A 22,553-nucleotide genomic window follows, 5' to 3' on the forward strand; every position below is an offset into this window, starting at 1 on the left:
CTCCCAAAGTGCTGGGATTACTGGCATGAGCCACCATCCCTGGCCAAGACTTCCAAAACAAAAATGTAAGACACTTTCTACTCAAAATTACATGAAACGCTAGCCTGAAACAAGGCTTTCCCCTGATATGTTTAACTTACAGTCTTTTCTTCAAATCCAAATACTCCAAATGGAGAATCATTTTGTGGAATAACAACAGTTACCACAACATCATCACCAAGTCTGCCACCTCCAGCAACACTGATCAAGGAAATATTGAACGTCTCTGTCAATTCAAATTCAGCATCATCAATTACGGCGATTTCTATCATTGCAGTAACCTATGAAAGAAAGGAAGGAAGGGAGAAAGAGAGGGAGGAAAAGAAGGAGGAAGATAGGAAATGAGGAAAGAAATAATGTAATCACAGTTTTTGCTTACATATATTTTAATTTTTTAGTTGAAACCAAAAATCTCAGAAACATGGTACTAAAAAGTAGTTCTTTTTGCGTATTATATTTGTAATACTTTTAAAGTTGTGTATATTTATGGCATGTATATTTATGGCATTTTAAAGTTGTGTATATTTATGGTATTTCAAAGTCAGAAATTTACAGTCTATTATTTTCAAGATAAAACATTATTGATGTGATAAGAGTATTATTTACAGATTAAAAACAATAAATCCTTATTCTTCAAATTTTTTTAATGTCATGCAGGTTCTAACACCATTGCACAAACATAAAATGCAGTATGCTTGGTATTAATATTACATGATATGAAACTTACATAAAAATTACCCCTGTCTTCTACAATTAAAATAAATCCCATTGGTTTCAAATATTGTTCTTGCAACGTAGTCAAAAAGAAAGGCAGAAAGAAAACCCAAATTTGCTATTCCTGGATGTTTATAATCAGGATTTAGTTCAATTTTCTGAGTCTATGTTAAAAGTTTTTATAAACTGATAAATAAATAAAACTTGATCCAGCTTGCAGTTTCACTATTGGTCATAAAAATATTCCAATGTTTCTGACAGACATTTATCAGAAAATGAAATTAAATCTACCTAAAATCTTTAACAACAGAGAAAAGTGAAAAACCTGGATATCACACTCAGACAGATAGAAACATGAATAAAATCAAATGCTCAAATAGAAGGTAATTAAATTGCCTGCACCTCAAATCTGTGCTGTAGAATACAGAGTCCCTTCCCTAGAGGATGTGAATTTTCAGAATAAGTAGGATCCTATGGATGCTGGTTAATGATGGAACTTGAACCTCATGCACAGATAAAGTGCTGATAATGTCATTAAAGTTGAAAGGCTGCTTCAATGAATAATCAATGTATTTGTTTCTGCTTTTAACATAAGAATCTCATTGACTTGCATTCCGGTTTTTTGTTTTTTGTTTTTTTTGAGATGGAGTCTCGCTTTGTTGCCCAGGCTGGAGTGCAGTGGTGCAATCTCGGCTCACTGCAAGCTCCGCCTCCCAGGTTCACGCCATTCTCCTGCCTCAGTCGCCGTTATAGCTGGGACTACAGGTGCCCGCCACCATGCCCGGCTAATTTTTTTGTATTTCTAGTAGAGACGGGGTTTCACTGTGTTAGCCAGGATGGTCTCCATCTCCTGACCTCGTGATCCACCCGCCTCGGCCTCCCAAAGTGCTGGGATTGCATTCCACTTTTTTTTTTTTTTTTAAAGATTTATTCAGTTTTATTTTGTACATATTAGTGCTTAAACATAGAAATGAAGCCATCTACCAAATAAAAGAATTAATAGTACATCTAGCTTTCTGCAACAGTCAGCTAGAAGTATAGTTATATGGTACTGTAGTCAACCAGGACTTTCTAGCTGGTGTGTGTGTGTGTGTGTGTGTGTGTGTGTGTGTATGTGTGTTTATATACACACACAAGTATGGCTGTGTTATTTTATTTTATTTTTTATTTATTTATTTATTTATTTATTTATTTTTTATTATTATACTTTAAGTTTTAGGGTACATGTGCACATTGTGCAGGTTAGTTACATATGTATACATGTGCCATGCTGGTGCGCTGCACCCACTAACTCATCATCTAGCATTAGGTATATCTCCCAGTGCTATCCCTCCCTCCTCCCCCCACCCCACCACAGTCCCCAGAGTGTGATAGTCCCCTTCCTGTGTCCATGTGATCTCATTGTTCAATTCCCACCTATGAGTGAGAATATGCAGTGTTTGGTTTTTTGTTCTTGAGATAGTTTACTGAGAATGATGATTTCCAATTTCATCCATGTCCCTACAAAGGACACGAACTCATCATTTTTTACGGCTGCATAGTATTCCATGGTGTATATGCGCCACATTTTCTTAATCCAGTCTATCATTGTTGGACATTTGGGTTGGTTCCAAGTCTTTGCTATTGTGAATAATGCCGCAATAAACATACGTGTGCATGTGTCTTTATAGCAGCATGATTTATAGTCATTTGGGTATATACCCAGTAATGGGATGGCTGGGTCAAATGGTATTTCTAGTTCTAGATCCCTGAGGAATTGCCACACTGACTTCCACAATGGTTGAACTAGTTTACAGTCCCACCAACAGTGTAAAAGTGTTCCTATTTCTCCACATCCTCTCCAGCACCTGTTGTTTCCTGACTTTTTAATGATTGCCATTCTGACTGGTGTGAGATGGTATCTCATTGTGGTTTTGATTTGCATTTCTCTGATGGCCAGTGATGATGAGCATTTTTTCATGTGTTTTTTGGCTGCATAAATGTCTTCTTTTGAGAAGTGTCTGTTCATGTCCTTCGCCCACTTTTTGATGGGGTTGTTTGTTTTTTTCTTGTAAATTTGTTTGAGTTCATTGTAGATTCTGGATATTAGCCCTTTGTCAGATGAGTAGGTTGCGAAAATTTTCTCCCATTTTGTAGGTTGCCTGTTCACTCTGATGGTAGTTTCTTTTGCTGTGCAGAAGCTCTTTAGTTTAATTAGATCCCATTTGTCAATTTTGTCTTTTGTTGCCATTGCTTTTGGTGTTTTAGACATGAGGCATTCCACTCTTTTTACTTAGGAAATGTTTCAAGTTCTAAATCTGCTTTAAAAGCTCAGGATTTCAAAAATATTAACAATAATGGGTTTTTCTGTGTAGGAAAATCTATATCTGTATGCTTACCTTTTAACAGCATTTACTACCGCCCCCCATGAGCAACTAATAAGTTGACGCATACTCTGGTAATTTGTCTAGCCAAAATAAGGCTACCTGTAGATAGAGGTGCTAGTTAAAGTTACTAACATTTTCATGGTTGTTCATATGCCTTTTCCACTTACTGATAAAAAAAGGTATGAAAACATCTTATTCTTACATATTACAAAATGCCAAGTTTACAAAATTTGTAATTCTTGGGGAATGTTTTATAATATTTAAGACTGGTTAGCCTAAATCTAGAATATTGTTTTTCAATTTTTCAAGTTTTAACTATTTTGTTCATTTTCTCTTACTTTAGTCAATTTTTTTAATTATAAAGGGCATTTTAGATATTAAGTAAAAAGTGTCCACACTTTTAGTGCAAATTCTAAATAAATATCTATATTTACTGGCATTAAGAAACAAAATAAAAGATAAAAGAAACTAAAGTCCACAGGAAGAGTCTAGTTCATCAGACAGTTTTCTATACATTGTTAGGCACTTCTAAGTCAATTATTATCCTGTTTTGTAACTTCTATTTATTTTAAATAAAACAGGGGCAGGGGGTTCAGAAAAGGGTAAGATTGTTGTATCTTTATAAGTCTCTTCCTACGCCCATTAATAAATTATATTTCAATTAATAATATTTGTTTGACTTAACATAGAAACATTTAGAGTATAATGCATTTAGCAATCACCAATGTACATTCATTTGATGGATGCCTACAAAATGTCTGAAGCACAACTCAAAAAGGCTAATATGTTAATGACTGGCATACCTGTTTATCTGCAAATTCAAGAATCCCATGAGATGGTTTAAAGTCTTCCAGGCCAGCACTGTCTGGTGATGCTTTCCAATAAACATTTACTGCCCCAAAGCTTCCAGCCAGCCGGACTACAGGAACTTGAAGAACGTTCAAGGGTGGAGGCACCTCATAGGCAGTAATAACTTCCCCAGCGCCCTTTAAGTAAAGAATATAAGTTGAAAGGCAAGATAAAATGGTAACTCTCATAAGTCATCTTTCTAAAGTTATTGTTTCTACTTAACTTTCTATATTTCACCCTTTAAAGTAGAAATTAATAGTCAGATATAAGTATGCATAAAAGGTCTTCTGAACTCTTACATTTAATGAAAGTAAACTTGTTGAATCCTTTGGTCTAGCCCAAAGAGACCTAAGAATTAGTTTATAAGACAAATTTGGTTATTTATCTATTTAAAAATAAATACAGGCAAAGCTAAATGTTTTGCAGAAAACATATTATAAAACACTGGCCAAATCAGCAGGGAGAGGCCTCTGTATGACTGTAAACAAATGAAAGTTCATCTCACTCTAGTAACATGAAACATAAAAATTCCTCTGGGATCGTCATTTTCTTCTATCATTATCTCAGCTATTTCCATTCCAGGCCTCCGCACACTTGGCTGTCCTGTAGAGAAGTCAGAGTTCACCAGGTTCACCTCAGTGATAGTGACAATAAATCCTTCCTCCAATTCAGGAAGGTCATCCTGGGGGATGGGGGAAAAAGATGGTGTTTCATTTTTTTTTAAGACATTTAACTTGCATTGAATACTTGATATTTTTCAGTAAGGAAATAATTGACTTTGTTCACAGGAATGGGCAGCTCTGTCAAACATAAAAAAGATTCTTGTTATATTTTAATACATTCCCACTGACCACTTCAGAATCTATGGAATATTCTAGCTCACTGGTGATGTTTCAATGGAATCTTCACACTCATTAGCAAATAAAATAATTTTTAAAAATCTATCCTGAAATTTTGACCATATTCTATTGTATGTTTTACATATTTAATATCCCAAAAGAAAATTTAGGAAACACTGGCAAATGCTACATACATTTTTAAAGCAAAAGCTCTAGACTTGAAAATCTAGATATAAGCCTATATTTAATTTTTAAAAATTTCTTACTTTGTTTTTGCATAATGAAAAATTTCCAGAGATAAAAAATACTCTAAAAAGGGGGGGAAAACCCTCATTTCTATCCCATCCCTTATATCTTTCCCAAATTATACTCTTCAGGAGATACTATTACCTAAAACCACTAATACCACTATTAGTAACACTAACATTATATAATATCATATTTATTTAATAACATATAATATATTCTATGGTATATAATATATAAGATTAATACTATTTATATAATATAAAACAACATTTTATTATTTTATAATATTATTAACACTAATCCACTATTAAAATTTCTTGTGCATCATTACTGATATAGTCACATATTCTCCCCCTCTCTCTCTGTTCTTCTCTCTCTCTCCATACATACATGGATAAATACAGATAGCTAAAACCAGATCTAAACCATCTGAAGACTAATCTTGATTCAAGTAATCATATCATGAAAGGAAAATACTGTCCTATTAAATGAATAATAAAAATAACCAGATTGATTTGGGCATTTCATTTGTTGTCATTAGTTTAAAAACTGACAAAACAAAATTACAGTGGATCCAATCAGATATAATTAATCTAAATTCAGTGCTTCAAAATTCATTCAAACAATATTCCAGTTCAAGAATAAATACAAGTAATAGACATCATTTTTGCCAGCCAGTTATAAAATATTATTCATTATTAAATATTTAGGTGGGTGGCAACAGTAGAATACTTACATTTTTATGTTTAAAAGAATCCTTTTATTAAAAAAAAGAAGATTTTTACTTACAAGAGCATCACAATTTTACTTAAGAGCATTTTCCTCTATTTTAGATCACATTCATTGCAGCCTTGACTTACCGGCAAAATGGAAACTTTGGCATGAGCTTCTTTTATGTTTTCTTTCATTATTATTATTGTTTCTTGCAATACATAATCTTCATTCTCAGTAGCTTGATTATCGACATGCAGTAAGAAATTGGGTTGAGCTCTCAAGTGAATGGCAATATCCCCAAGTAGTCCTTTATCTCGAGCTATTTGTAACTGAAGAGTGGTGGTGTTTTCTGTGAGAGAAACATGCCACGAGTAAATAGTCTTTTCTATTTGCTGTCAATGCTGTTACAAGGACCTAGAGTGGAACACTCTACTCTATCCCTTGTAGACAGTTAAGGAAAAAGAAGTAAAACAAAGACAATGTATACTCCCAAGGATCATTCTGGGCTTGGTCTTCCTGGTCCCCAAAGTTGGGCAGAGAATCACCATCCACTCCTAGCATTATATCCCAGTTCTAATCCCCCACTTCTGATTCTCTAAAGCACCCTCCTATGTTGCACATGTCATACACTTTAACAGAAATTGCTGCAAAGTCTTAGGGAAGTACAGATATGCAGGTTGAACAGAGATGATAATTATAAAGGCTCAAAAGATTCTTCAAAAAATGAAAAATTATATATACAAAGTCATTTAATGACTAATCATTAAGAGTGATTTTGTTCTTACAGTGACGTGCCTATCATGAGGCTCAAAGTATTTCACAGCACCTAACTTTTATTTCATTGTTTAGATTTTAAAAACTTAATTTGCCATATTAAAGACCCAGGAACATAACCACATGTTGTATTTTTCCCATTGACTATTCAAATGAAAGGTACTTGAAAGCTGGATGTCCATGTTATTATGTGAAAATCTTAGAACCTTCACCAGCAGCTAATATGAATAATTATTTGGGTGATGATTTTAGTACTCAAAAGAGAAATTGACCACTGTACACTTCACAGGATAAAATTATTCTAATTACTATTTTGGATTAAACAATTAATACCTTTAGTGCCATGTACATTTCATTGTGTTGCTCATTGTTCTCTGTAACTACTGAAAATCTATAGAAAATATAGCTGAGTGAAGAAAGAGAACAGATGAATGATGAAAAAGATAAAGTAAAATAAAAAACAGTCACCTCTACTGCACTCACAACTAAAATATTAATATTTCTAATATAATGTATCTTTTAAAAGACACATTTCCTATAACATTACTGCTAGGTGATTTCACATGATTACCAGATTTAACAACAATAAACAAAAAGGACTGAGTATGACCTGCCAAACTGAAAAAGTCATATAAAAAGAGAAATTTACATTCCTTATAAATATGAGAATTAAATTATCCAATGAAGCTTCTCATTAAAACTTGAAAGATATTTAACAATATTTACCTTTAGGCTCTGCTACTCTAATGAAGACAGACGCAGCACGCCAGCCCACCAAGCCAAAAGGTGAGTCATTGGGCAAAGTTGTTATAACAGACTTGCTTCTGTCCTGATCAATAGTAGCACCTTCGTATGAGTCCTCAACCCCTTCTGTGGTGATACGGGTGAGGGTTACAATCACAACCTCTGATAACTCTGGTATATTATCAGCAAGAATAGTTAGAGTGATTGTTGACAGTACCTGGCCTTCAGTAAATGAAATCTAGAATTTTAAAGAAAGAAGATGTTATTTATTTTGTAATTGTCACTATGTAGTAAGAATATTTTAAAAATTGATTTTCTTTTATTAAACCCATAACTTAAATAGCAAGAGATATTTAAGCAACATAATAATATGATTCTACAAATCAGATGCCTTTCATATTAACAGAAGATTGTTAGGAAAAAGGAAGAGCAAACCATTTATAAACTTTAAGCTAATAAAAAAAATGCAGCCAAATTGTCAAATACTGGAGCCTGAATTCCATTCTAAGATAAAGTATACAGTCTCTCTGGGAATCTAAGTTCTAGATACCATATACAAAGATCCATAAAGATAAAATAAGGTGGCATACTAGCTTAAAGATTTTTCTCTGCAAAACTTTTGCCCGGATTATTTCCTTTGACTAACTCTGAACAGATGTATCACTAAGCAATGAATCAACTAAAACACAGGTGGAGAAAGAAAGATAGGGAGAGATGCAAATCATAGCATCTCTCTTCTCCTTTTATGTCTCTCCTGTCTAAAGAGTCAAATCCAAATTTGCTAAAAAGCATCTGAAGACCTTGCTGATAGGACTTCTTGAATGCCATTTTTCACTGATTCCCACCTCACACACCACTCTCCAGCAATGCAGCTACAAACTATTTATAATTACTCAAACTAGCATTATAGGCTGATATATCTACCTTTGCTGACATTCATTTTTCCACCTGGAAAAGGCAATGGAGAATATAAATTCAAAAGCTCTATTCAGTCTATCATTGATGGACATTTAGGTTGATTCCATGTCTTTGCTATTGCGAAGAGTGTTGCAATGAACATACATATGCATGTGTATTTATCATAGAATGATTTATATAACTTTCAGTATATACCCAGTAATGGGATTGCTGTATTGAATGGTATTTCTTTCTTTAGGTATGCAGCCATAAAAGAAAAATGAGATCATGTCTCTTGCAGGGACATGGATGGAGCTGGAGGCCATTATCCTTAGCAAACTAACACAGGAACAGAAAACCAAATACCACATGTTCTCACTTGTAAGTGGGAGCTAAATGTTGAGAACACATGGACACATAGAGGGAAACAACACACACTGGGGCTTATTCAAGGGTGGAAGGTGGAAGAAGGGAGAGGATCAGGAAAAATAACTAATGGGTACTAGGCTTAAGGCCTGGATGATGAAATGATCTGTAGAACAAAACCCCATGACACCAGCTTACCTATGTAACAAACTTGCACAGGTACCCCTGAACTTAAAATAAAAGTTAAAAAAATAAATTCAAGAGCTTTATTAATAAAATCAGAGGTTAGAAAACTACTGCCCAATGGCCAAACCCATTTGTCATAAATCAAGTTTTACTGGAACACAACCAAGCTCATTCAATTGCATATTGTCTATCGCTGCCTATATTGTCTGCTAATATTGCTTATATTGCCTAGCACAATTCTACTACAAAGGCAAAGCAGTAGTGAAAGAGACCAAATGGCTCACAAAGCCTAAAATATTTACTATCTGGCCCTTTACAGAAAAAAGATATACTAGCTCCCTGAATGAAATAATTAATTCTTCCAAACTATAGTCTATGTTTAAGGTACCATTATATATTTAAATTAGAAATAATTGTAATCATGTTTATATAAGAAATGATAACTGGAGAAACACAAATCAGAACATATAGAACCTGACAGACACAACTTACAGTTCTGGTAGCTTACCTAAAGTAAATATTAAATGCAATAGAATTTGCTATAACATTCTTAATATACAGAAGCTCCAATCACGTTTGAAATAATACAGAAACCTAGAAATGATGAACCATGATATATACCTGTCCTTTTTTTGAGACAGTTCCATGAGAGTTCCTTTAAAAGAACTCTTCAGAGAAGCATTTGGGCAATATACACAGACTAATCTATGAAACCAAAGGCAAGCCAAGAAGACAACCCATCTTCCAGCTAGGAACAAAAGGCTCTCTGATCCCTCTTGTTGTTAATCATGTACTTATTTGGCTCATTCTTATTCCATTCTTGAACCTCAGCTCCAACTTTATACTATTCTCCAGTAATAGATAATCTCGTCGTCTGCCCAGATCCCTTCTTGGGGCTGATGTACCCATCCCTCGGCTGCTGGGAACAACAGGTTCTGTGCTCCTCATTGGGAATCACCCTTTGCTACAGCAAATTGTCTTACTCAAGGTTATACCCAACCCTGAGGGTGGCCTAAAGTCAAGGACTGCTAAAATGGGGATATCAATGGCTTAGCTCTAAACTGGGAACAACTCCTAAGGATCAGCTCATCTCCTGAACTCAGTTGCAATCAACCTCAGTTGCAATTGCCTGTGGATCAACTTCTCCCTCTGCACATCCTCACCTTCCTCACATCCTCATAGATGTATCTCCCCAAAATCCTTCTGTCCACAAATCTCAATCTCAGAGTCTATTTACAGGAAGCCCAACCTATATCACTCCACAACTCAGATCTACTTTTTCATAAGTCCGACTGTTTTACACAGACTTGTTCCCTACTTACTACTTCCATTGTGCCTAAACCTGGAAACCACATTTTGATCCTATTTGGTTGATTTTATCCTTCTAACAATGTAATGCACCCACAATGTGGCCAACGAATGTACTGAAACTCAAAAAGAATGACTTTTTAAAGGACAATTTTGGTTTTATATTTTTTTAAAAAAGAACAATACCCACAACCAGAAAACTAACCTTAAATTATATCCCTCTCTACAATGATTAGTAGGAATTCAGTGTTGATATGGTCAAACTCAAACACTTCATCCTTAAGGCAGGATTTGGTCCCATACATCACTAGTAACCATAACTTAAAAGTGTTTCCCATAACTTTGTAAATTACATACCACTCCTGAGGTAGGAAATATATCACTAATACTTCCATCAGCTTCCCATGCTATGGTTATACGGCCATATGTTCCTTTTAAGCGTTCAACGTTCAAGGTTACTAGGCTATCTTGCTCCATTTCTTCCACTTGCTTATATAATGAATTCTGAAAAAATACACAGAAAGTCACAAGGGGTTCCCTGAAATTACCTAATCAGACTTCTTTTTTTGTCTCATGTTATTATGGATTTGCAAACTTTGCGGTCCTAAGCAACATGACATAGTAAGTGAAAACGACAATTAAAAAACAGTCATATAGAATGACCATGATTTAAAACACACATGTTTGAATAAGTAAAAGACTAAGTGAAAGTAAGCAAAAATGTTAATTATTATAGGATTATTTTATGTTTCTGTTTCTAAATTTTTCAAATTTTGTTCAGTGAACATATATTACATTCATACTCAGAAAGCGTGTACTTTTGTAAAAGTATTCATAGCATGTAAAAAGTTTGTAGAAGAGAAAGGATATAGAGTCAGGAGAGTAGGGAAGCCTTTCTGGCAATCCCACTAGGTCTTTGTTTCCTATTTGTAAAAGAAGAGCTTGACCTATATGGTTTCCAACATCCCATCCATGCACAACGATGTCATGAGAATTAGAGCTTTCTCCTTGATCACTGGCAAATGTCTCTTATTCTTAAATTCATATCCTCGGAAATGTTTCTGTGGGCTCTTCTGCCTCCTTTGATGGTGTTTCATCCTTAGCTCATGGCCTTTACAACTGTTTTTTCCTGCCTGAAATATCCCTTTCCCTTATGATAGAATTACTTACTTACTTTCTTCTTATCTATGCTTCCTAGCCTCTTTCTTTTGTCCCAAACTAATTATCTGTTTCTGTGTGACTACACCATTCTTCACCAAACATACACAACATCTCTTGTCAGCCATTTCATGAACTGTTCCTCAAAATGAATGCTTCAAAGAATCTCTTCTTACAATACCCCTGGATTTTCCATATGCAGTAAAGCAAGAATATGGAGTGTAAAGATTTTTGAAAATCTTCCCATTCAGGTCACTATGATAACCTGAAAAGAGAGTCCCCCATTAATTTCTTAAAACTTATGAGAGCTTTTACTTAGAATGCTAATTTGAGTAGCGATCCTATCCTTTAGCAATATTTTACACAGCATTTTAACACATTGTTACAGATGTTACATTGTAATAAAATCTTGCTCCAGGCAATCAAACATTCCTAAATAAAATGCCTTGATTTTAAAATATGCACATAATTTATTCACAAAAGACAATGCCTTTTTAAAGAGCCAGCTCTCTCTGGCTCCATGCCCTCCATCAATGAGGGTTAATAAAATGAGCACTTCATGCAGCCAGAAAATATTCAAGAAATTCTCATTATCTGCTATATCTCATTTTGAAATGAGATTGTCCAGACATCAAAGACCTGTAATGAAGAATTCTACTGAACAGATTGAAAGAATTCAGTATCTATTGGCAAGTATTGAATAACAGTAATTGTACGTCTCCAGAAGAATTTTGGAACAAGCTTCATAAAGGGAAATCTACCATGCTCAAACAGCTGAGGAATAGCATGTGCTCTCCATCTGCTGCAAGGCTGCAGGGTGAGAAGATGGAACCACACAGCAGAGCATGTCGGTTCTCACCCCAGGAAGCCCAGCTCTGCCCTATAGACTTGTATAAGGCCTTGAGAAGGCCTTGTAAGTGTTCTGCCTCTCCCACAGAATGACAGGTTCATCCTAAGCCCCTAATGTGTGCCAGGCACTTTTCTGGGTGCAGGGATAAAGCTGTGAGCACAGCAGTATACCAGCTCTCATACTCTTCAATTCTAGCTAAAAAAACAAAACAAAACAAAACAAAAAAAAACCTTGATGATAGATAGACAAACTAGGCAATTATAAGTGTCATAAAGAAGAAACTTTTTATGAGGATAAAAAGATACAGAATGATGGTGGGGAGCTGCAATTTTCCATCAATGAAGATCTTTCTGGTAAGGTATCATTTTGCAGAGATCTGAAGAAAGTGAAGAAACAAGTGAGTACCTAATAAGAATAGGTTCCTCTTGTTTCTTTCTAACTCTCCCCACTCAAGACCCAGTTCACGTCTTAGGGTTGCCTTCTCCTTCACAGTAGCCACTGGCCACATGTGGCTATTGACCAATTGAAATGTAGTTAGTGTAGCTAGTCTATAAGTGTAAAATGCGCACTAAAATTTGAAGACAAGATATGAAAAATGTAAACTATTTCCTCAATAATTTTATGTTGATTGTATGTTGAAAAAATATTCCAGATACATTGGGTTAAATAAAATATATTAAAATCAAATGACCTGCTTCTTTCTACTTTTTAAAAAATGTAGGCTGCTAGGAAACTTAAATTTACATATGAGGCACACATTATATCCCTATTGGGCAGAGATGCCTCAGAGGAAGCTGATCTATGCTTAGCTCCAGGAATGGACCAGATTGAGTAGTAGTGTAAACTTCTGACCCTTGCATGCAACAGACACAAGACTTTAAGCACATCCAAAACTCCTCATCTTATCCCCTAAACCTGCTCTTCCTATAGTCATCCATATCTCAATGAGCAGCAAATTCATGCTTCCCATAGCTCCATCATTTATTACTGTAATAATTCCTAACTGGTCTGTTTCTGTCCTTGCCCACTTACAATCTATTCTCTATACTATGGTCAGAGTTGTTCCTTCTAAAATGTGAGTCAGATCATTCACTTTTCTACTCCTCCCCTTCAAAGGCTCTCTAATTCCCTCAGGGCCCAAACTCATTACAATGCTAATGGACTTATGCAGGAAAGTGTTCACACAGCAGACCTGACTGCTATCCTTAAAGGCTTGTTCACAGGTCGGCTCTCCGCTGGTGTCTGGGAACTTGGATTTCAGGAGACTTCCCACCATTCTGGAACTATTAAGCAGCTCCCAGTGCCTAAACTGCGTAATAATTGTGGTTTAGGCTGAACATTCATTTCTTTCTGAGAGTCTAGAATTTTGGTATGTGCCAGGCAGAGGGTGCGTGCATGATCAGACCCCAGTTAAAATCCTGGGCACTGACTCCCTAGTATGCTTCCCTGGTTGGCAACATTTTATACATGTTGTGACAACTCAGTGCTGGGGAATTAAGTGTGTCCTGTGTCAATGGATGGGGGTGGGAGGGGGAATCTTAGAAGCTTGCCCTGGCTTCCTCTGGACTTTACACCCCATGAGCTTTTTCCCTTCAATGATTTTATTTTGTATTGTTTGCCGTAATAAATCATAGCCATGGGTATGACTAAATGCTAGGTCCTGTGAGTCCTCTTAGTGACTCATCGAAACTGTGGGTGGTCATGGGGATCCCTGACACAGAGTCCTGGCCCTGCACCTGTTGAACCTCATACCCTATCACATGCAGACATCAGCCACAGTGGCCTCCTTGTTGCTCCAGGTGGGCAGGGCTACACTGCAGGGCCTTTGCTCTTGCTGATGTGTCCTTCTGCTTTAAATGTTCCTACCCCAGATATTACATAGCTCACACCCTCATCCCCCACCAGTCTTTGTCATTTTGTCATTTCCTCCAAACAGCCCTTACTGATCATCCTATTTTAGATTTCCCCACATACAACCTCCACTCCCTCCCTTGCATTCTCCATCTGCCTTCCTTGCCTAACGCTTCTTCATAGTACACTCATCACCATCAGATATAGTACATATTTTCTTATGTCTGTGTTTACTGTCTTTCTCCCCTTGCCCTCTCTAGAATTTAAGGACCATGAAAATAAAGAATTTTACCATTTTATTTTCTAACTTGACTGTAGCATCTGAAACAGTATCTGGTACCTAACAGGCATTTGTTAAATAACTGCTGCATGAATTAATGAATGAATGAGTGAGTGGGCTTGTTACCCAGTTCTGGACAATGAGACATAAGCCATTTTCTAGAGTCTTTTGGGAAATGTCTTCTTTACTTTGAGAATCTCATAAAATATCTCTCTCTGCCCCAAATGAACATGAACAGAACATAGTAACCTTAACAATAACATCAGCTTTCAAACAACCAAATGAAAGTCAATTTTGTGATGGGAAAGTAGAGAGATGGAAACAATCTCAGCCAAAATGACATGGTAGAGTATCCAACTAGTCCCGAAGCTCACTTTCTCTGAGGACATGCTCTTGGTGTGCAGGCAAATTTGGGTTAGGTTTTCCTCATATGAAAAATATTTCAGAGAAAGATACATGATAGCTGCAGCTATAACTCAAATTAAGAAGTAAGAATTCACTTTGCCAAAAGGACTAAATGATGCAAATAACAGATGTCCTTTTGCTTGCTGATAAAGAAATATGAAATCTGGGCACGGAAGTAACTTAGGATTTGCATGGTTCTCTTTCCTCAGGAAAAGACAACTACATGCCCAACATACATATAATTACAACCCTCTCTCTCTCCTCCACCCTCCCCCCACTCGACCTCTCATTCTCTTCCCCTCTCCACAGAAGTAACAAAGCATAATAGGACAGTAATATATTTGTATGTGATGTGTGTATCACACAGCATATATTGCATTTAGCATCTATTTCATCCTTTCTCTCTGGTAACAGCTAACAGCAGAGCCAAACTTTTAGACCAAGATCAACTTGTAACATTTCAAAGTCAATCCTATAAAAGGAATCTGAAAATAACAAAATGATTAGGACAAGTTGACTCAGAGTCCAGTGTGTAAGACTGTAAATTGCAAAATGTCAGTAGAATTCACCCTAGAATGCACATAAAAGGGAGGCAGGGGAAAGGGAAGGGAGAGAGGCTGATGATACTCAAACTATGACTTACTGAGTGCTAATAATAGCTAATACACAAATACAATAAATAAAACATTTTGCATTGCAAGTGTGGGGTCTTCAGTATCATTACCTGAGCAAATGCAACAATTCCATAGGCATCATCATTAGACAGAATGGTTATTGTTACAGAATCATTAATGCCAATCTCTGCTCCTCCTTTGGGATTTTTAAGTTGAACTTTGAAGGATTCTTCTTTTTCTGGAACTGTATCATCAAGGATATTTACTGCTATTGTAGCTTCTCTGTCACCAGGTTCAAATATCAGTTCACCTGAACTACCATAAGAAGCATATACAAAATAAGTCAACTACAACAAATTTAAGATATATACATAGTAGACTACTCATTACATTAATTGATATTAAAGGTTTGGAAGAATCACAACATTTCATAACTAAAATTTTAATCCAAAATATTCATGTAATACTGATTAACTTGGTAGAAAAGATATTAGAAATATGGATAATAACCAAATTTCAGGCTGATAAATAGCTCTTATATTTTGTATATTTTTCAGTCACTAAATAAAGACTTGGAAATGAGCTGTCATACAAAATTACAGTGAGCATAAAGATACTTAGCAAAAAATGTTGAACCTACCCAGGAATAAAGTCAGAATGGCTGGAAATGTAGGCTAGCTCATATATATGTGAACGAGTTCCCACTAGAGCTATTAAATTCTTGCTTGAATTAAGGGACTTTACTGTAACAGAAGCCACATCATAAGCAGAAGGTACTTCCAGAACAAAAGAGAAGTGATTAAGCTCCGAATTCCAGCAGTAAACAGCAGACATATCTTGGCCAATAAGAAGTATGTGGGCTGCAGGAAGGAAAGAAAAAACAACTAGAGTGAGATATAAACTGTCACCTCCCACACTCCCTGCATCGGTTCCAAAGCAAAATCTTCCAAAATCTCAAAGTTCCATTGTGATTTCTGAGGTAACTAAATATACTTCAATTTCTGAAATAACTGGATGTAAATAATGATTTTTTAAGTGCTTTAGAATGATCAAGCCAGCTTGATGAGGTATCCATACCCATTTAATAAAAAAGAAATTACTGGCTGCTAAAACCGAAACTAATTTTAAACTCTTTTATATTCATCTTAATATTTATTAGATAGCATAGTAGGATATTTTAAAAAGTGAAACATACTCATAATCCCATCATGAAATGTTTCATTTTCCTTTCTAGTTATCATTCATATGAATTCATAATTGACACAGTTATAAACAGTATAAATACAAAAAACTCTTAATTAACAATATTACGCCATGTCTATACTATTACAGTTTTCTGTGTTTCTACATAGTTTTCACGTCTATAATTTCAGTGCATAGATAATATATATGGTTGATCAAAATATATTTAATAATTTCCCTACATTTGATATTTGTTATTGTATATTTAATTATTAAATATTAAGTAGAGACAGAATTATTCATGTTAATTATCTTCACTTGATAAATTATTCAAGTTAATTAATTAGGCCAAAGGATATGAACAAATTTATGACTCTTAAAGTATATTCTTCCAATGTTCTTGAAATGTTATCAGGAAACCATACTTTTGATAGTTCAAAGCAAGGCTGGGTGCAGTGGCTCACATCTGTAATCCTAGCACTTTGGGAGGCCAAAGCAGGAAGATTGCTTGAGCCCAGGAGTTCGAGACCCGGCAACATAGTGGGAGCCTGTCTTTACAAAAAACAAAAATTAGCCAGGCATGGTGGCAAGCACCTGCGGTCCCAGATGCCTGGGAAGCTGAGGTGGCAGGATCATTTGAACCCAGGAGGTCAAGGTTGCAATGAACCATGATCATGCTACTGCACTCTACCCTAGGCAACAGAGTTAGATCTTGTCCATATGTATATATATCAGTTAATAGGGTTGCTTCTAAAAAAGAAGTAAAAAATAGCCAAAGGACATATTTATATCTACACAAGTTAAGAAGGAAGGGGGCTTCCTATATTATATACAATACTAAATAATTTCCAGACTTAAATAAAACTGGGAGAAAAAATGAGAAATCATAGAAAAACATGCACAAATTCCAGTACTTAGATAAACACATTGGAACATAAAGATATCAAATGAGGCCGGGCACGGTGGCTCATGCCTGTAATCCCAGCACTTTGGGAGGCAGAGGCAGGAAGATCACGAGGTCGGGAGATCGAGACCATCCTGGCTAACATGGTGAAACCCTGTTTCTACTAAAAATACAAAAAATTAGCCGGGCATGGTGGTGGGCACCTGTAGTCCCAGCTACTTGGGAGGCTGAGGCAGGAGAATGGCGTGGACCCAGGGGGCAAAGCTTGCAGTGAGCCGAGATCGTGCCACTGCTCTCTAGCCTGGGCAACACATTAAGACTCCATCTCAAAAAAAAAAAAAAGATATTAAATGAGATTGGTTAGATATTAAAATAGCACCAAGAATAAGAACATATGAGCCTCTTCTACAATTTTAGCCCATAGGTTACAATGGAAAGCCCCATATCCTTACTCTTACATATCAAGAACCACTGTTCATGCTTATTTATAGTAATGGACTTAAATACTACACACTTCAGCAAACGTTGCATAAAAAGTTAAGGCAGTCAATAAAAAGGCTATCAATAAATTTGCATTTTAAATGGCCATATATTTTTCATCAAGTTTTATAAAACTGGAGACATTGAGTAAAAAAATTAATTCAGGGGCATCTCAACATCTCTGAAGTTTAAAATGAGCTGATTCAATAGTCTCAACCAAGATAACCTCTGCCTGTAGCAAAATGACCTTCTGTACTTACGGACTTCCAATGTATATCAGCAAACCAAGACCCTCCTCTAAACTCTATAATCAGTAGCGCTTACTCTGCATGTGAATGGCATACTTAACATATTCCAACCAAACTCATTTTCTCTGCCCCTAAAAGCCTGGTCCTCTCCCAAGCAATCACCACCACAAAAGTTACAGTACTACCATTCACCCACCAGATGCAGAAATTAGGGCTCATCTTTGACATCCTCTTTCTTGTCTCCCTCCGTATCTAATCTATCACCAACCCCCGTGGTTTTACTTGTGAGACATCATCTGAATCAATCTACTTCTCTAACCAGCATCACCTACCACTTTCCAAGCTTCATCTTTCAACATCTCTAAAGAATGCGCCTCCAGCTCTTTCTCAGACATCTTCTCTTCTAACATTTAAGTTTTTCCTCCATGGCAGCCACACATGCATGCACACCCGTGCACACACACACACATGCTCTGTCTCTTTCTCTCTGCCCATCTCTCTATCTCCACCTCCCCATCACCTCCTCAAGAAAGGCATCTCAATACTTTTAGGATAAAGACCATAATCCTTTAAGTCCCTATCTGATTACATCTTCAGTTAAACCCAGTATCACTGTTCCCTTACTGTCTGTATTTGGGCCACATTGGTCCCTTTCCAGTTCCCTAAAAGCACATGCTCACCACCACCACCTGACCTCTCTTTGCCTAGAACCTGATCCATCATCAACTCTGCCTCTTCAACTCCTACTCAACATATAATTCTCAATTAAATGATTCTTCCTTAAGTAAGTTTTCTGGGCATCTCTTAGACCAGGGCAAGTCCTCTCATTTTGTAGTATGAAAGTATTCTATCCTTTCACAGCAGTTATCCATTTATAACTAGAAACTTATATGTATGATTATACATAATATCTCTCTTCCCTGCTACTTGTAAAACTTCTTCAGCGCAGGGTTTATATGTAGTTTTGCTTACCCTTGTTTCCCCAGGGTCTATCAATGTGCTTGGCACATAATTGCACTTAAAAATATCTATTAACTACTAAAGGAGAAAAGGGTGAAAGCGAAGATAAGTTTATATGTCCTTGTAGTCTTTGTCATATTCATTCTTCTTCTTCCATTTAAAGAATTCAGTCACCACCCAATAATCTCTGTCAAGTCATTAACCAGAATAAATATGTGATCCTCATGGTTATAGCTCCAATCTAATACTTTTAATAAAATATTTGACACATTCAAAATAAGAAAGCCCTTGAACATTATTTAATGCATAATTTCAGCTTTCAGGAGATCTATAATAAGCCATTCTAAATAATTACCTACAATCTTTTCATACTTCTACAGCCTCAAGTCATAGAAACAAAAGAAATAAAGAGACCTCACAATGGGTCCTTTAACAAGCCGCTGGCAGAATTTTTTGCAAATTCTTTTAGAAAGTATGCCTATTATATATTTTTTAAATCTTTAAAGAGAATTCTATAACTTTAATTAATGGCCCTTCAGGCAGCACTCATCATCCTTAAAAACATTCATTAGGCAACTATTTTGAATAATAATAAGTGACTCAAGGAGACATAGTTAGTCCACTTGAATACTTGAGGAATAAGAAAAGCAAATATAATAAAGGTAAAAAATTAAAGGACAGGTAGACAAAAACTAAACAAATATATGATGAAAGATACATAATTTACTCAACAAATCACTTGTTGAATGAATAAGTTACTCAAGTTGTATATCTTAGGATAATAACAGATTTATGACGAGTCAAAGTGTTGACAACATAAAGAGAAGTTATTTAAGGAAAGAATGAGCAGAACAGAGACAGGCAGAGGACTCTGGTGGCAAAGTAAAGATAGTGTGGAGGCCAGGAAGTGATGTAATGTCCAGGTAGGAGGTGGCTGGGGACTGGGAGAATGTGGTATGGGCATTCCACAGGGATGAGGAGGAAGGAGTAGAAAACATGGAAACAAAGTACAATGTGAGAAACAATCTATAAAAAGTGAGAGGTAAATAGAATGACATCAGCAAGATGGTGGAATAGGAACTCTCTGGCTCCACCGTTTTCTACAGAAATCCAATTTGCAACTATTCAGAGACAAGAATACCTTGATGAATATCCCAGAACATGGGAGTGAGGCTGAAACAACCCCTTGGACCACAGACAAAGAACAGCTACACTTGAAGTGTAAGAGGAACAGTTTCTCTTTGACTATGTTGCCCCTCCCCCAAGCCAGCACAGTCCGGCACACAAGAGATTCCCTGGGAACTGTGGGTTTTTACAGAGGGAAGAGAGAGTGGAGTTGGAGGCAGACATTCAGCTTCCCCAACATTCTGGGCCCATTCACAGGTAACACTCCCTTGTCTTGCCCCACTGGAAACACTAGCTATCAACAGGGCTAGACCACCTGAGGTCACTTAGAAACAACGAACAGGGGTAGGGCTCACAGTGACAGACAAGCAGATCTTGGTGGTGGCTCTGCCTTGTGGCCAGTGGAGGCACACCACCAGAAAGGATACCCAACAGCATTGCTCTGAATGAGGCACAGTTGACAGGCCTCCCAGGCCCAAATCCCTGGCCAGCTTCCATAGCCAGCCTGCGTGCTCTCCTTAAAACTTCCCCAGGCCAGGAGATAGCGGCATGTTGATAATTATCTGCTGAGTAAACATCTAGCTCCACCGAAGCTTAGTGATTGAGCTGCAACCCAACCAAGCTCTAGAGTACTCTTTAGTCCTTTCTCAGGCCAGAAGGCAGGGGTACATTTGTCATCATTCACAGAGGGAGCATCTGACCTCACCTAGATGCAGCCACAGAGCTGTGACCTAGCCAAGCCCTGGTGATCTCCTTCACAGCCACTTCCAGGCCAAGAAGCAAGGGCAGGTCAGCATTATCCACAAAGGGACCCTCTGACCCTTCCCAGACCCACGGATTATCCAAAGAGAGCATCTGACCCTACTCACACCCAGCTGCAGAGCTGTGACTTAGCCAAGCCCCAGTACTTTCCTTAACTTCGCTCCAAGCTAGAAGTTAAAAGCAGGTCAGCAATTATCTGAATCTAGTCCTGCCCAGACTCAGCTAGTGAGCATCAATCCAACCAAATCCTGGGGCTCTCCTTAAGCCCTTGCCAGGCAAGGAGTCATGTGCATGTGTGTGAATGTCTTCTGAGGGGAGCATCTGACTCTGCTCAACTCCAGCAGCTAAACAGCTACTAAACCAAACCTCAGTGCTCTGCTTAAGGTTACCCTAGTATGGGAGGCAAGCCCATGTCCATGCATATCTATGCAGCATAGCCTGCAGTCCTGCCTACCCTGAGTAGTTAAGTAGCAATCTAGACACCTCACCCAGCCTCCCAGCCAAGTAGGTAGCCCTGCGCAGATATAGATCCCAAACCACAGTACTATCCAGCCAGAGAAGACAATCTACAACACTGATCAGAGGCAATTACTAAGTCCAGGCAACAGTTCTGACTTACGGAAGACCCCAACCAGAGATGTCACTGGATCTCAGAGCACAGCCAGCACTTCCATTTGATCCCAGGTCACAGGTAACAGCCCAGCCCAAATACAAAACATGATAACAAAGTCTACTTGTCTGGGGTCACTACCAACTAACCCAACCAGAATCCCAAGCTAGACTAAATAGTGAAGTTCTATCACCACCACAGAACACCAGAAAAGCCTGAAAAGGGTGGCTGTTTCCTCACATGTGCAGATGCCAACATAAGGATTTTTTTTAAATCAGGGAAAATATGACCAAAAGAAACTAATAAAGTTCCAATAATGGATCTTGAAGAAATGGAGATCTATAAAATGAATGACAAAAATTCAGAATAATTCTCTTGAAGTTCAGGGAACTATAAGAAAATACAGATGAAACAGTAAATGCAATTTGGAAAACAATTCATTAACAAAATAAGAAATTTGACAAAGAAATAAAAACAAACAAAAAAACAAACAGAAACGCTAGAGATAAGGAATACAATGACTATTCTAAAAATTCAGTAGAAAATTTCAACATCAGACTTGATCAAGCAGAAGAAAGAAAATTAGTGAATTAAAAGATAGGATACTTAAAGTTATCCAGTCAAAGAAGCAAAAATAAAAAAGAATGAAAAAGAATAGAGAAGGCCTATAGGAATTATGTGACACAATCAAGAGAACTAAGCTGTACATAACAGGAGTTCCCAAAGAAGAGAAAGAAAAAATACCAAGAATCATTATTTTTAAAAATAATGGCTGAAAAATGCCTAAATCTGGGGAAAGACAACACTATCTAGAAATTGGAAGCTCAAAGTTCTCCAGTCAAATTCAACTCAATGAAGAGTTTACCCAGACAAAAATCAAACACAAAGAAAGAATACTGAAAGCAGCAAGAGATAGAGAATATAGTCGCATTCAAAGGAGTCTCAATATGGCTAATTAGCAGATTTCTCAGCAGAAACCCTGCAGACCATGAGAGAGTAGAATAATAAACTCAAAGTAATGAAGAAGGGGAAAAAAACTTCCACCAAGAATACTTTACTCAGGAAAGCTGTCCTTCAGA

At 36.8% G+C, this 22,553-nt stretch overlaps 1 protein-coding gene across 3 annotated transcripts in view; it reads right to left on the reverse strand.

Annotated features, from left to right (window-relative positions):
- The window catches only part of ADGRV1 (adhesion G protein-coupled receptor V1), a 602,883-nt gene that overhangs the window by 401,403 nt on the left and 178,927 nt on the right, over positions 1 to 22,553 (reverse strand). For all 3 annotated transcript variants that reach the window (XM_003822773.3, XM_055112209.1, XM_055112210.1), the window contains exons 51-58: positions 15,844 to 16,063; positions 15,314 to 15,518; positions 10,403 to 10,549; positions 7,271 to 7,526; positions 5,917 to 6,119; positions 4,474 to 4,650; positions 3,923 to 4,105; positions 141 to 320 (exon numbers count right to left, since the gene is read on the reverse strand). In XM_003822773.3, coding sequence (XP_003822821.2) covers positions 141 to 320; positions 3,923 to 4,105; positions 4,474 to 4,650; positions 5,917 to 6,119; positions 7,271 to 7,526; positions 10,403 to 10,549; positions 15,314 to 15,518; positions 15,844 to 16,063 — 1,571 coding nt within the window. The remainder of the gene's footprint in view (positions 1 to 140; positions 321 to 3,922; positions 4,106 to 4,473; positions 4,651 to 5,916; positions 6,120 to 7,270; positions 7,527 to 10,402; positions 10,550 to 15,313; positions 15,519 to 15,843; positions 16,064 to 22,553) is intronic.

The sequence above is a fragment of the Pan paniscus genome, chromosome 4, assembly GCF_029289425.2.
Source record: "Pan paniscus chromosome 4, NHGRI_mPanPan1-v2.0_pri, whole genome shotgun sequence".
NCBI classification, from domain to species: Eukaryota; Metazoa; Chordata; class Mammalia; order Primates; family Hominidae; genus Pan; species Pan paniscus.